Below are 20,481 nucleotides of genomic sequence, written 5' to 3' on the forward strand. Positions count from 1 at the left end.
TTGGTGGCTGAGAGAATTATTTGGAAATTATTCTTCTGATCATGCAATATGCTTGCACCCTAGTGGGGTGTATTAAATGCTTTCTTCTTTATATACCACATATTATGGTATCTTTTTTCAGACCTGTGTTTTCAACCTGAAGTACACATTGTATGTGTAGTCAATTTTCTAAGGCCCTCTTAAGGATGTTAATATTGAGCTGTACAATAGTGCACCAGGATCTCTCATGATGAGGCTCAAAAAGTAAACAGAGGTACATTGTTAAATAAAATTATAAAACAGAATATTCATGTTCAAAGAAATGCCATTCTTTTTCATAATCAGGGCCAAAATTATGAACAATGAAAATCTCTCTCAATACAGTATGTCTGAGGCTTTTACTGGGGAGCTGCACATATTGCGGTGAAGTTAAGCCTCCAGTCAGAAAAGAGCACCAGTGTGCTCCTAAAATCACGAGGGGCTGGGTGACAAAAAATAAGGATAGAATATGAAAGCTTACTGTATGCAGTGAACTACTTGTAATACAATGCTCAGAGCTGGTAAAGAAGGCATACCATAGCTAGAGAAGCTCAGCCAACTTTTCATCTACCTGCTCAAAAGAATCTTGAGAAAATTTGTATGTTATGTTAAACTTAAGACCATGGAGCACCAGTAAATCACTTGTTTGCTTCAATGACTTCACGGTACTCTTTCTTCATCTTTACACCAGACATTGACCTGAAATAAGAGATCCAAAAGTGGGTGACTGAACTAATAGATGCTGCCAAGTACCATTTGTAAAGATTTTCAAAGAGAGAACAGTGTGCAACAGTTCACTGGGATACGTGCAGACTGCATCACCTAGTCTAAATCATGAGATGTGTGAAGCCACACTTCAATGCAAGCAGAGAGAGAACTAAATCATGATTTAGAATGCATCACCTAGTCTAAATCATGAGATGTGTGAACCCACACTTCAGTGCAAGCATTGAGAGAACTAAAAGGTTTCAGTAAGCGTACTTCAACATTTCCTTTCCCTTGAAGAACTGGACACATGGTGTTCCCATAATTCCAGCTGCTTCTGCAATCTCTTGATCTTCCTCAATATCAATCTCCACAAAATGCAAGTCTTTTTCGTACTCATCTACGACCTTTAGTGTTACATTTCAATGACAAAAAATCAATAAGTGGAAGAATCAACCTGCAACAGAGCTCAAAACAACAATACAGCCAGAATGGAGAATTTGCTTTCCCAAGACCTGCAGTTTGCATTGGGGAGGAAAATCCCTTTTGTAACCACCTGATAAGCAATTGAATGTAAACTTACCTTACCAAGCATTGGCTTCAATGTCCTACATGGCCCACATGTCGGTGAAGTATATAGTACAAGTATCAGACGAGGACTCTCATGATAGAGCTTCCGAAGAGCATACTGCATATAAAAATGTCCAGGTATGAAATTGAAGCCAGAAATCTACTCTTAATCATTTCAAAGAGAACAATGATCAAGGCTATCTATACTTCAAATATCTGTATATAAGTTTAAGTTTAATTACCTGTCCTCTATGATTGGTCAAAGTGATATCAAAGCCCATATTCACATCTTGACTTGTCAATTCCTTCTTTGGAACCTCCACCTTTGGCTGCCAGCGTGTTAACAAACATGTAATGCATCAAAATATAAACATAGGACAAACATGCAACCACACCACCACTGAAATGGTGCAACCTAATGCATACATACAGGAGTCTGGACACAATGACCAAACATCATCAACAACCCTTAAAATATCTTTGGTAGTCCAAAAACTTGAAATAGAACTAGGAATTAATCCTTACAAAAAAACAGGAGTTTCATCAGGACTATAAATCTGAGTGAGAGAGAGAGATGGGATGTGGGGGATGCGCACTGTGTGTGTGTTTGTGTTATCTGCTATTTTGTTTCACCCAACCAAAAAAAAAAGAATGTTACCTGGTGGAATTCCACTAGAAGGTTATTCTTTGCCAGATAACGCTCAGCAGACAGTGCTGCCATGCAACCTGAACCAGCAGCAGTAACAGCCTGTCTCCATTCTGGATCCTACAAGATTAAATGGCATAACATCCGAAATTAAATGTGCTGAAGTTATGAACATAGCTTCAAATCACTGTCATGAAGATTAGAAGCCAAAAATGGCAGGGCTAAGCGAAATTGATTGCTCTGGGACTCCGGATACTAGCACTAACTTCCAATAGCAAGAACTCCTGAGAAAGCTTAGTCATTCAAAATATTATATTCTGCTTTATGTCAGAGAAACGACTGTCTCTGAGTAGTAAAGAGATTGTGTTCAACCTATTAAACGCTTTTCTAGCAGTTTTAGTGGATAGATGCCGAAGAATTTTTACCTGTAGATCTCCAGCAGCAAAAACGCCTTCCACAGATGTCTCAGCTCCACCATTTTTCACAACAACATAACCAGCATCATCTAGCTCAACTTGCCCTTCCAGAAGCTGACTATTAGGCTTATGCCCTATTCCATAAAAGAGACCCTTAACATTCAATGTTCTTTTCTCATTGGTCTTTGTATCTACAACTGTGACACCTGTCATTTGACCTTTACTATTGCTCTCTAGATCCACAGTTTGTGTATTGAAATGAACTGTCACATTTGGATTATCGATAACCCTGCAGAATGTAATAACATTGCAATTCTCATACATCATTCAACTAAAAAGCTCCACATGATGTTCTGAAGATAAAACAAGTTAAAGCCCCCCTTTCCTTTCAGATTTATGGAGTCACCAAAAAGAAACAAGTCAGAAAATGCACACCTGTCTTGCATAGCTCTGGATGCTCTCATTTGATCTCTGCGTACCAACAGATGCACATGTGAAGCATATTTTGTCAGATATAGAGCCTCTTCAGCTGCAGTATCACCACCTCCCACAACAGCGAGTTCCTGACCTTTGAACAGTGGGGAGGCCCCATCACAAATGGCACACGCACTGATACCCCTACTCCAAAACTCCTTCTCCCGTGGCAGCCCCAGCCTTTTTGCAGTGGCACCAGTTGCAATAATCAGGCTATGACATTTGACCTACATCCAAAAAGCCAGCAGCTGATTTGAAGTTATAATTCATTTTGACATTTTGAGTTCCTGCAGTAATTTATTGAGTTTGAATCTGCTGCACAAGTTCAATAATCCCTACTAGGGAAGAGCCGATAAATCTGTGATGGACTGGCAGCCCTAGAAAAGTTTGTGCATGAGTGTGTCATTGGCTTTCACAAAAGCTTACCTCTCGCTCACTGCTCCGAACAGTGAATGGCCTGTTTTTCACATCAACAAACTCCACGTCCTCAGTTCGAAGCTCTGCACCCCAGCGTTCTGCCTGCTTGCGCATTCTGTCCAACATATTTTTAATCCATTAATTCAAAGAACCAAATTACCAGCATTCACCCTATGAAAATTCTTCTTCTTCTTGACTTATAGAATATTATTTTGCACATCTTCAACCCAGACTGAATTCTACCTTCAGTTGAATATAACCAATCAGTTTCAAGGTGGGAACATACAAAAAAGAAATCAACCCTTTAAGTTAATGGCAAGTGCCAATCTACCTTCCTCTTCAGACTACCCACAGAATATCCTGGGCATCCCATCATTCCAGATTTAGGAAAGAAAAAACATACCACTAGGGTTGCAAACTAACCTATCCATCAAGTCAGGCCCTGTAATGCCATCAGGAAAACCAGGAAAATTTTCAACCTCTGTCGTCGTCATCAGTTGACCACCAGGCACACCGCCAACTTGATAGCCTTCGAACACAACAGGTTTGAGATTTGCACGAGCTGCATATATTGCTGCAGTGTATCCTGCAGGACCAGAGCCTATGATTACCAGATTCTCCACGCCATCTTTTGGCACTGAAAAGAAAAACCCACCAGAAATATTTTCAAATAAGCCAGATGCAAAATCAAGTACAAGAGTTGCTTATAATCATGAATAAAACTCAAAAGTCTTAATATTAAAAAACAGAAGAAAACAAAATGTTTACATATGCAGTGGGAATCATCATAGTCATATGGCTTGAGGTGTTTAAGCAGGGTCTCTTAAGTACCAGTTCCCATCACTAACCTCCAAAATGAGAACAAATTATATTCACAGTGGACCAATGACATTTGCTTTTGCCTCAACATGTGGTGGAAAACTTGTATAGTTTACCTCAGAATCTCTGTACTCTACACTCATAAATGCATCTGTTATTTCACAAATAGCAAATGGATCCTAGATTAGAATTTGAACAGGTGTGTAACCATTGTTTGGCTAAAGCAGACACCACTTTACAAACTTAAAACCCTGATTTCAATTAGGAGAGTGCTCAACAGAGAACCACAATCGTGCTTACCACATAGTAAAATTTGACCATGCTGTGCATGGTTGATAGGTTATGGTGGTATGTTTTAATGCTAAGCAGTGTAAAAGGTGTTTGCACAAAAGCATGCACTTTTCCCCTATCTGATGTGTGTTCATCAGATAAACAACAACTAACAAACCCCCCTTCAAGTCATGGGTGACCGAAGTCATGACATGAAACATATGAAAAAGAATCATGGGAAGCTCTTACCTCAATAGAGTAATCTCGTGCAACAGATTTTGATAGGAGATTACACAAAGCAAGGAGATATTTGCAACTGGAGCTAGAATATGGCATAATCTACCACTAAGCTCAAGGACTTACAACTGGGGTTGGTTCAAAGGCGCATGTGCATCACTCAAAGGCTATTCAAAAGCAAGTGTGGCTCAAACACACAGTGCATGTGCTCAGGAGTCTGAGCTTTAAGTGCAGCTCTCAGGCTCATCATAGAGGCCATGGGAACCAATTACTAATCTCCCTTAAAAGAGGTAACTCCTTTGAAAATTGTAAGGAAAGGAAATAAAAATAAGTACAACTCATTTTGGATTAAAATATGGGCAAAGTACCCCACACAATTATTAATTAGTGATGGAAAGATATCGCCCCTAGTGTCCTAGACACTAAGTGACACTAGGCTTAGGGTTTTCTATGACGGTTAAGCCATTATTATAAAGAGGCATTTTGTGCATCACTAGCACACAAGTGTGGCGTTATTCATTGTGATCATCTCGAGCATTGTGCTCTCTCTTACTCATTAAAACATCCCCTCTCACTTTGTGATTGAGTTATTATACATCAACTAATTCTTGCATTATCTTTCATTCTCTATCAATCAATCGCACAATTACTTCACACCTAGGCCAACAATGGTATAAAGCCACTTACCTTCATTGTCATTGCTTGTGAGGCCAGCTGCTCTAACCCATGCTCGGACAAAGCTCCATCGTTAGCATCCTTCTTACAGCTCATCTCCCTGCATTGCAGACAGCAAACCTACCACCAACTTGTAGAGTTCCAAGGTGGCCGCCCACTCTTGGTCCACGGGCAACAATTCTGTCCATCCTAGTTGTTGCTTCCAAGTAGCGCATCTGCCCCTCGTCCAATCTAAATCACTGCTGCATTGGTATCACGTGGCAACCTGTTGGTAGCCGATACCACTTGTCTATATGTGTTCACCCCACAACTTCAGTGCAGCCCGTCTAATTGACCTGTCATGCAAATTGCTGCATAACCTGCTGCTTGGTCACCAACTATCACGTCGACAACCTGCTAGCGCCGTGTCTTCGGCCGATAAGCTTCATTCAAAACGGTCCATTATTTAATAATTCTATTATTTTTTTCAACATCAAAGGCCCCTGTTCACATCTAAGCCCCTTCCCCAGCACGATTTTGGGGCTTTTCTCAAATTATTCAATTTACCCAATTTTCACAAAATTTGGGGTTCACATCAAATTCTCGAATTTTGTCACTGGATTGAAGGAATTTGACACACAACTTCATCAAAATTGGGGATATTTGCTGTGCACCTCCAATTTCACTCCAAATTTGCTGCTAAATTTGGGGCTTTTAATCAAATTGGCCAAATTTCACCAACAAATTTGGAGCTTTTCAAGAATTTGGCATTCTTCATCAAAATCCAAGCCGAATTCAATCTTAGATGCAACATTTGATATCTTTTGGAGACATTCGGCATAATCTAGGTAAAAATTTTGCAAAGATACTTCAAATTTCTCTTTAACTTCTTGGTAAAATTTGGGGCCTTTTACCATTTGAGCTCAATTTCACTCAAATTTCTTTGGGAATTTTGGGGCTTCTTTTAAATTCGAAAAATTTCATCAAAATCAAGGCTTAAGTCAGCTTTAGGCACAGCATTCGGTATCAAATGGTTAACAATTTCATTCAATTTCTTCTCTCTCTCGTCAATTTTCAGGTAAAATTTGGGCCTTTTGCCCAATTTCACCTCCAAGGCCCTTGAAATTTGGGGCTTTAACCTCAACTCACTTTCTTTGGCCTTGACATGCACAAAAATCAAATTATTTGGCTTGTTTGTCCTGTTTTTCCTTGATATTGAAGAAAAATTCTACTATTTGAGCACATTTGGTGGGTGAATATTCTTAAGTTCTATTATTCTCCACATTATCAAAACATTCTCAGCCATTAATCCCTAATTTCAGCATATTGCTGATTGCTGCCTTGTTTTGGATAATATTCTATTTCCCAAAATTATTATTTTCAGCATATTTCCCTCTCTCCTCAGCAAGAAAACAAGAGAAAAATAATATTTTCACATTATTTGACTCCATTGAAGCGGCCAATGACTCTTCTTTCAATGATTCATCATTATTTGGGGATAATTTTCTCTCCCTTTGGAAAGTATTACTTTATTGCTGATTTGCACTCATGGCCATCAATAACAATGATTTATTGGGCATGCATGGCACTGATACACCACGCAACAAGCTTGATGGCACCAATTACCTCATGTAGGCATATATGATGTGACATTCTTGTCACAAAGAATATATAGAATATTGTGAATGGCACTGAGCAAAGGCTGGCTTCACAAACACTGGCACCACCCCCCACCTCTACATCGAGACATGACTCTCATAATGCTGAGTCATCTTCCTCTTCCAAACCAACTCCCACTCAAGAGCAAATACGAAGGGACGACTTGGGATCAATCAAGTGCCCAATGAAGCGCAAGTTGCTTACTTGCATAAGCAATTGGAAGATGTTCACATGGAAGGAGGGTACCATGGATGCCTATCTCATCAACATCAAGGATCTCTTCAAAAGTACTTATTTAATATAGATGGAGTACTGCCAAACAATCAACTTGTTTCAACCACCTTGAATGGTCTACCTAAATCCTACCAAGGTTTTGAACTACTTTGCAATCGGTAAACATGGACAGCCAAATAGTAGTCATGTATATCATGCACTGTCATCTCCTACTTGGGAGCCTCAGTCTGAGTCAAACAAGGACATTAGGAGCTCTAACATTCAATCTGTCATGTGGTTTGACATAGGAGGTGACTCTATTTAGAGCATGCATTTCTTTTCCAATGAGTGTCAAGTGTGTTAAGACTAGCTGTGTTATTTTCCAGCCCACTGCATTTCTTTTTCAATGGTAGGAGGCTGCGTTTAAACTCCCCAGATAGGGTGACCAGCATTTCCTAATTGCAACAGCATTTTCATGATTATTTTACTGATGTTGTCAGATTGGCCAGCATTTATGCCACTCCCAAGCTGCAGTCAGCTAGTTTCCAGCATTCATGGCTATTTATAGCCTGGCTGGTCATTCATTCAGAGATTTTCCTCTACAAGTTTCAGCACACTCCAACATTCAGTACTGTCCTCCACCTTTCATTGCTGCCTTCTGTCATCAGCCTAATCCAGTGCCCTCACGAAAACCTTTGGCTACACACAAGGACTGATCAATTCTCATTGAATTTAGCTTCCTTTCAGAGTTTAATGCAGATTTTCTCCTTTCATTCTCTTCCTTCATGATAGTCTTTCTCTTCCCTTCTCTCTCTATGTTTGTGTTTCCTCTTCCGTTGCACACTCTCACAACTACCTATACCTTTGATTAGCCTATATCTCTTTTGTTGTAGGAACAACAAAGCCGTCTCAACCGCAATGTTAATTTGGTAACTGAATAGGCCTTTTCTACCCATCGTCGTGGAAAGGGGAAATCTAAGCCAAAAACAAGCCAGCTAGTCCAAAATCAGCAAGCCTTCATGCTGGTCATCCTTTTACTTCCACGCCTTCAGCATTAAAGACCTCCTCCCATGCTGGCCCATCCCCTTTCAACCCTTGAATCAGCAAGCCTTCACACTGGTCATCCTTCTACTTCCACACCTTCTACATTGACGGCCTCCCATGCTAGCCCATCCTCTTTCAACCCTTCAAAAGGTACATCCAACAAACCCAAGTGGTGCAATTACTGTTGAAAGATGGGGCATGATATCACTGAATGTTGAAGGCACATAGCATTAGAGAAGGAGTCATCCAATATCATTATCACACATGAGACCGTGAACTATACTGGATTTAATGATTATAATTTTTTAATTCAATCTCACTATAATTCTTCTATTCATGATTCTTATTTTTCTATCAATGATACAACTTCTACTTGGTATTTTGACAGTGGTGCTTCTAAGCACATCACCTCTTACCAAGCATTATTTTCATCCCATGTACCTGACGGGAGCATAGTCATATTGTTGAGATTCGTCTCTTGTGCCACATCAGCAGTGCCACGTGGCAGCAGTCGGCTGCATTTAATGCAGCTGACCTAATTATTTTGGGTTATTTTGAGGCACTCGTTTCAGCCTTTATAAGGCTGAGTTTCCAGCAGTCTTGTACACTTGTATCTGTCAGATTTCAATCTACTAGTGACGGAGATTGCACTCGGGACTGATGGAGATCGAGGTCCTCGAGGTGGAGACATACGCAGATATTTTCTCTGCACCCATGTATAATTTTGTATCCTCATACCACATTCTTCATTGCAGATTTTCTGTGTTTCACTGTCTCTTTCTCTCTCTCTCTCTCTTCTCTCTCCGTTCACTCTTTGTCATAGTCATTTGCTTCCGCATTGCTTCACTCTAACATGGTATCAAAGCATTGAAGGACTGACCTAGGGTGGATCTATATGGAGAGGAGTTTTCAGCGCGACACGAGGCTGCCTTTTCAACGTTCAACTACGAGCAAGTGGACTGCACATTAGAACAAGGCTGACGCAAGCGTGGGCGTGTGAAAAAAGAGAAGATTTGCTGAAGTTGCTGCTGTTTTTCCACTGTTAGAGAAGGAAAAAGTCTGCCTTTTTGACCTTCAAGTGCAGATTTTACCTTTTCATCGCCTCCGGCGAGTGGAGAAGGAACGGGACAAGCGAACCTCAGCCCTAGCAGGCTGTATTTTCACATTCAAAGGGGGCTGCTTTTTGTGTTTTGTGCAGGCATTGTAGGTGGAGATGTCTTCTGAGGCCAAGACAGAGTTTTAGGCGATCATGGATCGGAAGGTGCCCGTCCTATCCGCTCTTCCTTCAGATCAAAGGCTCGATGGTGAGAACTACCGCATCTGGCGGGTCATGATGCTTGCCATATTGGAGTCCTATGATTTGGCGGAGCTTGTTACAGAGGCTATCAACCGTCCTTCGTGAGACGAGTCCAAATTCTCTTCCAGTGAGAAGGTGGAGTTAGCAAAGGCTTAGGAACATTGGGATAAACTCAATGCACGCATTCGCTCGTTTTTATTTCTCTCATGTACTACAGTTGTTATCTCTCACATATCTCTTGGTTTACTACACAATTCAAAGTGATGGAGAGCTCAAAATTGGTGGATCTAAGGCCGCAAAGAATCAAGAGAGTTGGGAGATATGGCTAGAGTTGGATCATATGTATAATCGGATGACCGTCATGAAGCGTGTGTCTTTGGAAGTGCAAATGAGGACTATGAGTGTCAACAAGTCATCATTCATGCGGAAGCATATCAACAAGCTAAGGCAGCTTCAGATGCACGTTCAAAACGCAGGGAAGGTGATCACTTCTGAATACATGGCAATAACTCTCCTTTCACAGTTACCACCTCGCTTCAGTGGTTTTTATTCAACCTTGATTGCTTCAGGGCAGTTTGAGACTCTTCGGTGGGAAGAGCTGGTTCCTATGGTCTTGGACCAAGAGGAGTAACTGAAAGGAACTAATGCTTTGAAATCTGAAGCTTTGGTTGGTCAATCCTCTCAAAAGAAGGGAAATGACCAAAAGTAAAAGAAGGAAGACAAATCTAAGAAGGACAAAGACAAGGAGTCTACTCGTCACATTTGTGGTAAAACAAGTCATTGGAAGAAGGATTGCCCCAACAAGGAGAAGAAGGAGAAGAAGGAGAAGAAGAAGAAGGAGAAATCTTCAAAGGATTCCAGAGCGGTGGTTGTTCCCTCATCAACTGCTTTCCTCCATTTGGAGGTGGTTGAGGATTCGACTGTGCCGGCTTCTGATACTGCCTTGACTGCCCCATTTACTCGGGAGTGGATTGTTGACACTGGTGCCTCTAGACACATGACTCCTTCAGCAGGTGTTACTCATTTGTGGCCTTCTCATGGACAGATTCTTATTGGAGACAGTTTGTCTATTCCTATTCTGGGACGGGGTAACATGCATCTTATTCCAAATGGACGTGATGGTGCCCATGCATCTGAGGTACTTTATGTGCCGGCTTTGGGGTATCATCTTCTCTTGATACACAAGATTTGTGCCCTCGGCCTTTTGGTCGAGTTTGATGTGTATTCTTTTCGGATTCTTGATTGAGGATCGAGAGCGGTTCCTTCTTCAGGTTATGAGGAGAATGGAGTCTATAAATTGCAGTCTTCTTCTACCTTGACTTCTCTTCTTCTTACCTCTCAAACACAGTTCAAGCTTTGGCATGCTCGGTTTAGTCACCGCAATTATGAATACCTTCAGAAGGTGTCTAAGGACCACTTTGTTCGAGGTTTGCCAAATATTGTGGTGAGTCGATAGCCTTGTGTATCCTACATCTGTGGGAAGCAAACTTGTGATGTTGTTCCCAGCAAGGCTTCGAGGCTGAAGACGCACCCTTGGAGCTTGTTTCCACCAATCTTTGTGGACTGATGAGGATGGAATCCCTTCAAGGGAGTTTGTATTTCATGCTCATTGTAGATGATTACAACAAGATGATATGTGCCTATTTTCTGAAGTTAAAGTCAGAGGCTTTCTCCAACTTCAAGGATTGGTAGCTCTTTGAGGAGAACCAATCACAGCGGAAGTTGAAGACCTTACGGTCGGATAAGGGAGGAGAATTTGTTTCTAATGAGTTTGCTCGGTTTTGTGCCAATCATGGCATACACCAAGAGTTTGCCAATACAATCACCCCTCAAGAGAATGGCATCTTGGAGCGGAAAAATCACAGTGTAATCGAGATGGCCCGTACTATGATGGAGCATCGTCACACACCTCAGTGTCCATGGACTGAGGCAGTGGCTACTTTAATTCACATCCTTAATCGTTCTCCTACTTCCGTTGTTGGTATGACACCTCTTGAGGCGTACTTTGGATCCACGCCTGATATGTTCACATCCCGAAGACACAATGTGTGGCTTCCAGAAGACAGGTGTTTGTGGACTATAGCTCGCAATCTCAAGGCTACCGATTGTATGATCCTATTAAGCGGGATGCATACACGGGCCATGATGTTCGGTTCATGGAGATTCCAGCCCCAGAGGGGAGTGAGGATCACCCTGTACTTGGAGATCCCGGTGATAGCTGGGCTCCGGCGACTGTTCCTCTCGAGCCTGTCTCTTTTGAGGATTCTTCTTCGGATGAGCCTACTACCCAATCACCGAATTCACCAATTGGTCTCCATTGCCAATGGACCTTCCAAAAACTTCAGCAGATGGAGAGCGCCGAGACGAGATTCGGCCTTCTCCTCGTTGGGCCCGTGACATGCTCCGAGATTCAAGGATCAAGGGGGTCCCTAAGGAGTGGGAACCACAGGATAGACCACAGAGGTCACAGAGGCCCTAGGCACATTCTACGGAGTTTGTTTGATCTAACTACTATTTGATGTCCCGTGTTATGCAGGATAGAGAGCGTGTGAAGAAAACAACTAGGGTTTGCACTGAGGACACACAGAGTGTACGACCACGACAAAAACACAAAGAGATAGACACAGACAGACACAGAGAGCAAAACTCAAACCCTAAACGCAAAAACTCAAACACAAACAGAAGAAGGGAGAGAGAGAACACAACTTTGAAGTAAATGAATGATGTAAATGAATGTAAGAGTGTACAATGTGCTCAAGGGCAGAGCAATGTTGGAGTGTGACGTCCAACGGAGATAGATCCCAAGTCTGTGACCACCAGTCGGAGTGTAGGAGTGCTGAATAGTGAATGGCAGCAGGCTGGTCACCAAAACGCAGCAGTCTGGAGGCTGAAAACTAGTAAACGCTGGAAACTATGCACAGGTGCTGTAAATAGCAAGCTGAAACAGTGTCTGATGTGGCTGGCGATGACTACATGATCAGATCACAGCAGCGCCAGCAACTGATGTTAGCATGGATGAAGGCGCCAACAGCAAGAGCAAACATGGATGGAGCGGTAGCAGTCTCGAGGGCTGAATAGCCGCGAGGGAGGAGGCTAATGGCTGGAATCTACACGTGGAGTGAGAAACCTGCACACACGGAATGAGGTTGAATGGGGGCAGCCTGTCTATTTATAGATGTGGAAGGGCGCCCTAAAAATTAGGATTTCCACTAAACTCTCTCGAACCACTCCCCATTTTAGGATTTTACTCTAAAAGAGCATTTTTTTAGTGTGTTTTGGGGTTGATTAAGAAGCTAATCAGCAAGTATTACATATTTTAGCTCAACAAAGCCTACGTCAATGAAGGAGGCTTTATAGTCTGATCATTGGCGGAAAGCGATGAAAGCCAAGTTAGAGGCTATTGAGCGAAATGGTACTTGGTTCCTTGTGCCTCGTCCCTCTCATAAGAAGGTGATTGGTGTCAAATGGGTTTTCAAGACCAAGTACCATAGTGATGGCTCTTTAGACAAGCACAAGGCTCACCTTGTTGCTAAAGGTTTTGCACAGCGCCCAGGTGTTGATTTCCATGATACTTTTGCCCCCATTGCTCACATGGTGACTATTCGTGTTGTTCTTGCCTTGGCTGGTCATAGGAGATGACCCGTCTTTCATTTGGATGTGAAATCGGCCTTCTTGAATGGCGATTTGAAGTAACAGATCTATGTAGAGCAGCCTCCTGGCTTCGGTTCCTCACATGGGAAGGTTTATAAGTTAAAGAAGGCCTTGTATGGCCTGAAGCAGGCTCCGCGCACTTGGAACAAGAAGATTGATTCGTTTCTCCAAGCCAAGTTGGGATATCGATACTCTAGGGCCGATCCGCAGCTTTATGGGCACACTTCCGAGGGTGGTCATGTGTTGTTTGTTTTGTAACTGCTCGAGTTCTAGTTTCTCCAGTGTCAATCCTTGCTACATCAAGAAGTGCTCTTCTTGCTTACCTTATATCTATAAATTTGTTTAGGGCACACAGAGATGGTAATATAGAAATATTAGTTCCTTCTTTGCATCGCCTTGTAGTAGGAGATTCCATTCCTTTCTTGTGTAACTATATTCAAAGCTCCATTGAGATATCACTTATTATCTGCATTCAGTAGTTATATTCTTCTTTTTACGAGGAAATGCAGTAGTCCAAGGAGGAGTTATGCAGGGCCACTACAGAGCTTGCCTCTACTAAAGAAACGCTATTTGATCTATTTAAACAAATAGAGCAACCGATAACTTGTTAGAAGCCCAGAAAGTGTAGATATCCTCTTTGCAAAAGCCCAATTAGTTGAAGCAAAAACTCTGGTAGTTACTGTTACTGAGAAAAGAGACCGCCTTTCTAATGAAAACTAGGAGTTTTGAGTCTTAGTTGGTGCACAAAGAGTAGAGTTACAGTCAACAAACTTTATAATTGCTAGTCAGAATATCCAGATCAAGGAGTTGAAAGCACAGTTGGCTCAGTTACGTTTTGTTCCGCGGAGTCCTAGTGTACCCCTAGTGCTTGTCTACGAAGACAACTTCATGTAAAAGGCCAGCTTTTACTCTTAACTATAACATCGTGACCATTAAAATACTAAAAACCAGACAAACCACAACACATGGATACTATTGAACCAAGATTGAATTGATCATGTTCACACCGACTGACTTGTAGATTGCATCATCGACACTCCCACATAGCGCATTCCTTGAATTAGTGATCAATGAGAAGTGAGTAGAATTAACTTTAATTTTTGGTGGATTTTAAAAAAATTTGTTACAAGTGGATGAATTTTTCATTATGTGATAAATTTGAGAAAGGAAAATGGCAGTTTTTTAATTACCGATTACAACAATTATTAAATTGATAGGTGTATTAAGCACAACCCTTGACTTCGATTTCAACTTGTAGGGTCTCTAAATACAAAATCATTCTTAAAGATTATTGTGTGTGGAGTGTGTTTGGCCAGCACGTGCGTGAGTGACAACCGGTTCCTTTTATCACAAATTATGATGTATATGTTTGGCACATAAAGTGCGTGCCATGTGAATGACTGGTTTATTTTATTTTATTTTAATGTGCACATGCAAGAAGATTACCTTTGTTCTTTGCAAGCAGAGGTTCATGTGTGACCAGCCAAAGGAAGAGGCTGCTTCTTGTCCCAAATAGTGTCTAGTAGCCAACAATGGATTCTTTTAGGTTGTTGAATTTCATGCCTAGTTTGTTCCAAATGATCATCAATAGTGGGTTGCTCATGGGACAAGGTCTCAAGCTGCTGTTGTGGCTGTAAGTTAGACTAATTCAACTGTTGTAAATGTACCTAGAGATGGTGGAAATGAATGCTAAGCACAAGAATCAGCCATGGAACCATTATGGAAGAGCGGTAATAGGCTGTCAAAGATGTTTGAAGCATTAGTAATAGACTGTTTGTGACAGTCCAACGAAGGATTAGAAGCATTTTCAATGAAAATAACATCTTAGTTGGCAATAATCTTGCTTATAGAGGGTTGATAAATTTGGTACCCTTTGCTTTCATTACTATACCCTATAAAAATGCAGTGAACAACCATATCATCCAACTTTTGCCTCTTTTGAGAAGATACACGAGCATACGGCAATGAACCAAAAATCTTTACATGAGAGACAGAAGCCTTGGAGCTAGTCCATGCCTCATAAGGAGTGATAGTGTGCAAAGCTCTTGTGGGACATGTATTCGAAAGATAAGCATCACAAAGAATAGCATTGAACCAAAAAGAATTTGGTAAATTCTTACTTTCTATCATGCATCTTGCCATCTCCACTAGTGATTAATTATTTTGTTCTGCTACTCCATTTTGTTGTGGGGAGTAAGGGATGGTGCACAGATGACGAATTCCTCGAGATGCAAAATACTTTGAAAATTGTTTAGAAAGATATTCACCTCCCCTATTGGTGCAAAGGGTCCGAATGAGAGAGCTGCTTTGGTTCTCCACCATGGCAATAAAAGTCTTGAAGCAAGAGAAGACTTTGGATTTGAACTTCAGCCCATATACCAAAATGAATTGGGATTTGGCATAAACAAAGATGACAAAATAGAGGAATCCACCAAGAGATTGGGTCTGCATAGGACCATAGATATTACTATGAAGAAGATGCAAAATAGGAGGATCAACATGAGAATCCTTGGGAAAGGGAAATCAATGCATCTTACCAAGTGGGAAGCCTTCACAAATGTGATTTGATGGTAGATGAATTTTGGAAAGATCTCAAACCATATCCTCTGAGTAGAGTTTCATCAATGCACGATAGTTGATGCGGTCAAGTCTCTGGTGCCATAAATGTGTATCTTGGAAAGCTTCCTTTGTTAATAAGGTGCAATCAATAGGATTTTCAGCAAGTTGTTAATCAAATGTATCAAGTCGGTAGAGGCCTTAACTGAGGGTGCTTGTCAAGTCAATGGAAGAAGAAACTTGATCATCATATATTGCACATTGGAGGCTATTAAAAATGACTTTAAACCTTGAAGTTGCAAGTGCTGAAATAGAAATTGGATTCTTCTTGAACTTGGACACATACAGAGCATCTTGCAATGTTAAAGGAGCACCCGAAACAGAAACAATCCACACATGACCAATATCTTTTATTGTACAAGAGGCATTGTTGGTGGCACACATGTGTCAGAGTGAAGCAATGCGGAAGCAAATGGCCATGACAAAGAGTGAACGGAGAGAGAAGAGAGAGAGAGAAAGAGACAGTGAAACATAGAAAATTTGCAGTGAGGAATGCTGTATAAAGATGCAGAATTATACACAGGTGCAGGGAAAATATTTGTATATGTCTCCACCTCGAGGATTCGATCTCCGTTAGCCCTGAGTGCAATCTCCATCACTAGCAGGCTGAAATTTGTCAGATACAAGTGTACAAGACTGCTGGAAACTCAGCTTTATAAAGGCTGAAAAGAATGCCTTAAAATAACCTAAAATAATCAGGCCGGCTGCATTAAATGTAATCGATTCCAGACAGTCCCCGATTGTTGCCATGTGGCATTGCTGACGTGGCACAGGAGATGACTCTCAACACCCCCTCTTAGATCTTGGACAAGGCAACAGACGGAGGGATCTGGAATGGCGGTGAAGTAAAGCCTGGGGAAGTGCCTTCGTAAACAAATATGCAAGATTGTCTTCAATCTTATAGTATTCCATATCGATGGTCGCATCCTGAAGCTTCTACGTGATGAAGTGATATTGGATCTCTATGTGCTTCGTCAGGGCATGGAATACGAGATTCCGTGGCAAGGCAATGCAACTCTCATTGTTGCACCATAAGATAGTAGGACGAGTCTGGGGGCAGCCAAGCTTCTCCAACAACCACTGAAGCCACACAGTCTCACATGTGGTAGAAGACATAGCTCGATACTCTGCCTTAGTTGAAGATAGGGCTACCGTGGGTTGCTTCTTGCTACTCCAAGAGATAGCACCAACACCCAAGGTAAAACAATAACCTGTAGTAGACCGCCTTTGATCCACATCGTCAGCCCAATTTGAATCACTCCAACCTGCAAGAATAAGATCAGAAGCATTTGTACTTGCTGGATAGGAAATCCCGAGGTTGGAAGTCCCCCTCAAAAATTGAAGTATCCTCTAAGCAGCTTGCCAATGTACCTACTGAGGTGCACTCATGAACCCAGCCAAGAGGCCTACAGCAAAACATAGATCAACCCATGTGTTGAGAAGCCAAATCAATGATCCAATTAGCTGACTGTAGCGGGTAGCATCCGCCAAAGGAGAATCTGCGTGTGAAGTGTCCTTCTAGTTCAGATCCATAGGAGTAGAAATGGACCGACAATCCTCCATCTCAAAAGTCACTAAGAGTTCTTGTACATATCTTTGCTAAGAGATGAAAATCCCCCTTTGAGACTGATAAATCTCATGGCCCAAAAAGAAATGGAGAAGTCCTAAATCCGTCATCTTGAACGTTTGATGTAGGGTTGCTTTTGTCTCTTCGACCTTCTACCTTTGTCTCTTCGACCTTCTAGGCATGATCACCTGTAACAATCAAGTCATCAACGCAACCACACGCTTTAAGCGCTTTCTTTGAAATCACCAGAGAAGGAGGAGAATCATTATTTTCAAGGATGGGTTTCGGATCTTCTGAAGGAGGAAAAACCACTGAAAGGTTTTTAGAAGGTGGTGAAATTTATTTGGCAGGGATAGAGTATGTCAAAAAAGCATACAAATATGACCCATAGGTGACATTAGACACACTACCCCTAGTGACCTTAATAAAATATTGATCCATTTTTGTACAAAGGTACAAACTCTAGTCAATGATCACTCCTTTAAGCACCATTCTAGAGGCAGTGAACAACTCCTTGGATAAGTAATTGAAGGAAATCTTGACAGGCATAAAGCGGTCTTGAAGAACTGACACAATAGCCTCCAAAACAAATCAGAGATCATTGCTACCAAGAACTTAAGGTGGTAAGAACTCTCTTAGGATCCAAGATGGTACGGGTTTGTTTCTACAACAACTTGATTTTGCTCATTAGCCAAGAGTTAACGGCCTACTAGAAAACCCTCCATGGTAAGGAAGAGACAAAGCCTTTCCCCAACCTCTGGGTATCATCATGACAGTGGTATCTTAGACAGAACTGGCTCCTTGCTATTAGAGGATAAAAACTCATCACACAAAGCAAGATCACATGAAATCAATGGCAATAAAAGAGTCATAAAATTGGAAAGGTTGGCCTTAATAATAAGGTCCGATTTCAACAGGGGAGAATAGTCTCTACAAACCAAAGAAACATATTGAACTTATTGAGGTGTCATTCAAATGATAATAAGACACACACACCACACAGACAAAAATATATATATGCAAAATAACAAAATGAAAATAGATAAGAGGTTGACAAAGTATCAGCTTATACACAAGACCACTGATCATCCCAAACAAATCACATCCTACAGAAATTTCGATATGACCTATCCACTCATGTGATCAGAAGCCTTATAATATACAACACATGCACCCTGATCCCCGTATTAGATAGTTAAAAAAAACAAAACCGAAAACCAGACAAACCACAACACATCGACACTATTAAACTAAGATCGACCTCATCATGTCGACCCCAACTGACTAGTAGATTATGTCACCCAGACTCCCATGTAGTGCATTCATTGAATTAGTGATCAATGAGAAGTGAGTAGAATCAACTTTAATTTTTGGTAGATTTTTTTAAAAAATTTTACCAATGGGTGAAATTTTTATTAGGTGATAAACCTAAGAAAAGAAAATGGCGATTTCTTAATTACCGATTACAACAATTATTAAATTGATCAATGCATTAAGCGCAACCCATGACTATGATTCCAACTCGTAGGGTCTCCAAATACAAATTCATTCTTAAAAATTATTGTGTGTGGAGCACATTTGGCAGCACATGCATAAGTGACAACCGGTTCCTTTATCATAAGTTACGATATGTGTATTTGGTACATAAAGCGTGTGCCATGTGAATTGTTGGTTTATTTTATTTTATTTTAATGATGTACTAAGCACGGATACGCATAAAAAATGTGATCTACTTGGTTTATTTTAGAAATTAAATATTGTTTGTTGTGCATAGAAAAAAACAAAAAAACAAAAAATGATATCTGCAAGTTGTGTGTATACAACCTAATCTAAATGCCCACACTAAAAAGAAATGGCCACATCTACGAAGGAAACTAAAATGCACTCCAATCAGTTTGAAAGTTAACAACATAACCGCAAAGACAAAAATACAACATGTATTTTTGTGAAATTTACTTTTTTGGTTTTTTTTATGTTAAAAATCTCATGTTTTATTTTGTTGGATTAAAATCAACCAATTGGAAAGGCAAACAGCAATGAAAAGTGTGGAATTTTGAATGAGAATTTTCTAGATTTTTTGTCATATTTTTATGTTGTTTTTCGGTCATTTGTGTGAGTTCTTAAAGACTTTTAACGACTGAGATGACTAACTGATGGCAATGTGGGTCTGACCTCACCACTGTCCCTATTGGGGATTGCTACCACCCTGCTTCCCCTACCGATAGTTATTCGACTAGGGTACACAGATTTGATTCTTGGGTTTTAGTTGTGTGCCTCTTGCCTTAGATTGAGGCTCGTCGTGATAATATGACAATATTGACAATACCCATTTTTCTAAGATACATTGTGTAATCTAAGTTTCAGAGAAGGTTAAGTGGTTCCTTGAAAATCACTAGCTTTGTTTTTAAATTCATTTTGATTTGAGTTTTGTTTGTCCTTGCCCTATTGCCTCCTCTCAGAAGATGCAACTAAAGCATCCTCTATTAAGGACGTGTTATGAAATTGATTAAACAACCATGCATAACACAACATCTCATAAAATGTGGCCATTTGAGGCTGTAAAATTACTTGTTGCACAAAATGGAACTATTTTCTTGGCAACTTGTTAAGAAACAAGGTAACTTGATCATCAAAGGACGTAAAAGCCCTAGTGATGGTTGAGATTTCAACAAGGAGACGCCAACACTCAACGAACTTGACTTTCAAGTCATCCTTATCTATGATTTTGAAATTTTGGAGATCATTATCCAGATTCATGCGATGGATCCTATCCCAAGCCACATAGCGGCCAGTCAAGTATACCCAACACGCGGATGCTAAGTCGAAATACTTGAGTTGAGAGTGAAACTCAGAAAATAAGCCCCACATAAGCTCAACATTAGCGGAGGAATTACGAGCCTTCCATGAGCAGATAACCTCGCATAGAACAAGTGCAATATCAAGTTGGGGTGCCAACCCTTGCACTAAATCCCATAGGTTTTGAGAGTCTAAGACATGCCTCATCAAATTTCACCAAGTGGTGAAGTCTAACCCGTTGAAACGAGTCTTGTCATTAAAAGCATGCTTAGCGAATGAGAAACTATAACCATGAGGTGTCATGAGGATATGTATTTTCGAAACCTCACTTAACATGTGGATTAATTTTTTATCACATGGTTAAGTAAATGTTGCATGCGTGAGGTGTAACTGGGTTTAGTGTAAATTTACG

General features: G+C 40.8%; 1 protein-coding gene across 2 annotated transcripts in view; it reads right to left on the bottom strand.

Annotated features, from left to right (window-relative positions):
• Nucleotides 1-238: 238 nt before the first annotated feature.
• The window catches only part of NTRC (NADPH-dependent thioredoxin reductase C), a 36,125-nt gene continuing 15,882 nt past the window's right edge, over nucleotides 239-20,481 (bottom strand). Inside the window, exons 2-11 of one of the 2 annotated variants that reach the window (XR_015690372.1) lie at nucleotides 3,670-3,883; nucleotides 3,256-3,361; nucleotides 2,791-3,056; nucleotides 2,365-2,644; nucleotides 1,952-2,059; nucleotides 1,536-1,622; nucleotides 1,307-1,411; nucleotides 1,000-1,130; nucleotides 555-717; nucleotides 239-460 (exon numbers count right to left, since the gene is read on the bottom strand). Coding sequence is in view for 1 of the 2 variants with exons in the window: in XM_087675090.1 (XP_087531216.1) it covers nucleotides 657-717; nucleotides 1,000-1,130; nucleotides 1,307-1,411; nucleotides 1,536-1,622; nucleotides 1,952-2,059; nucleotides 2,365-2,644; nucleotides 2,791-3,056; nucleotides 3,256-3,361; nucleotides 3,670-3,883 (1,358 nt within the window). In the remaining variant the exon portion in view is untranslated. Of the gene's footprint in view, nucleotides 718-999; nucleotides 1,131-1,306; nucleotides 1,412-1,535; nucleotides 1,623-1,951; nucleotides 2,060-2,364; nucleotides 2,645-2,790; nucleotides 3,057-3,255; nucleotides 3,362-3,669; nucleotides 3,884-20,481 lie in introns of both variants that reach the window. The other variant, XM_087675090.1, reaches the window with a different exon arrangement.

The sequence above is a fragment of the Lygodium microphyllum genome, chromosome 3 (genome assembly GCF_053477565.2).
Source record: "Lygodium microphyllum isolate KBCC chromosome 3, Lygodium_microphyllum_v1.1.10, whole genome shotgun sequence".
NCBI lineage: Eukaryota > Viridiplantae > Streptophyta > Polypodiopsida > Schizaeales > Lygodiaceae > Lygodium > Lygodium microphyllum.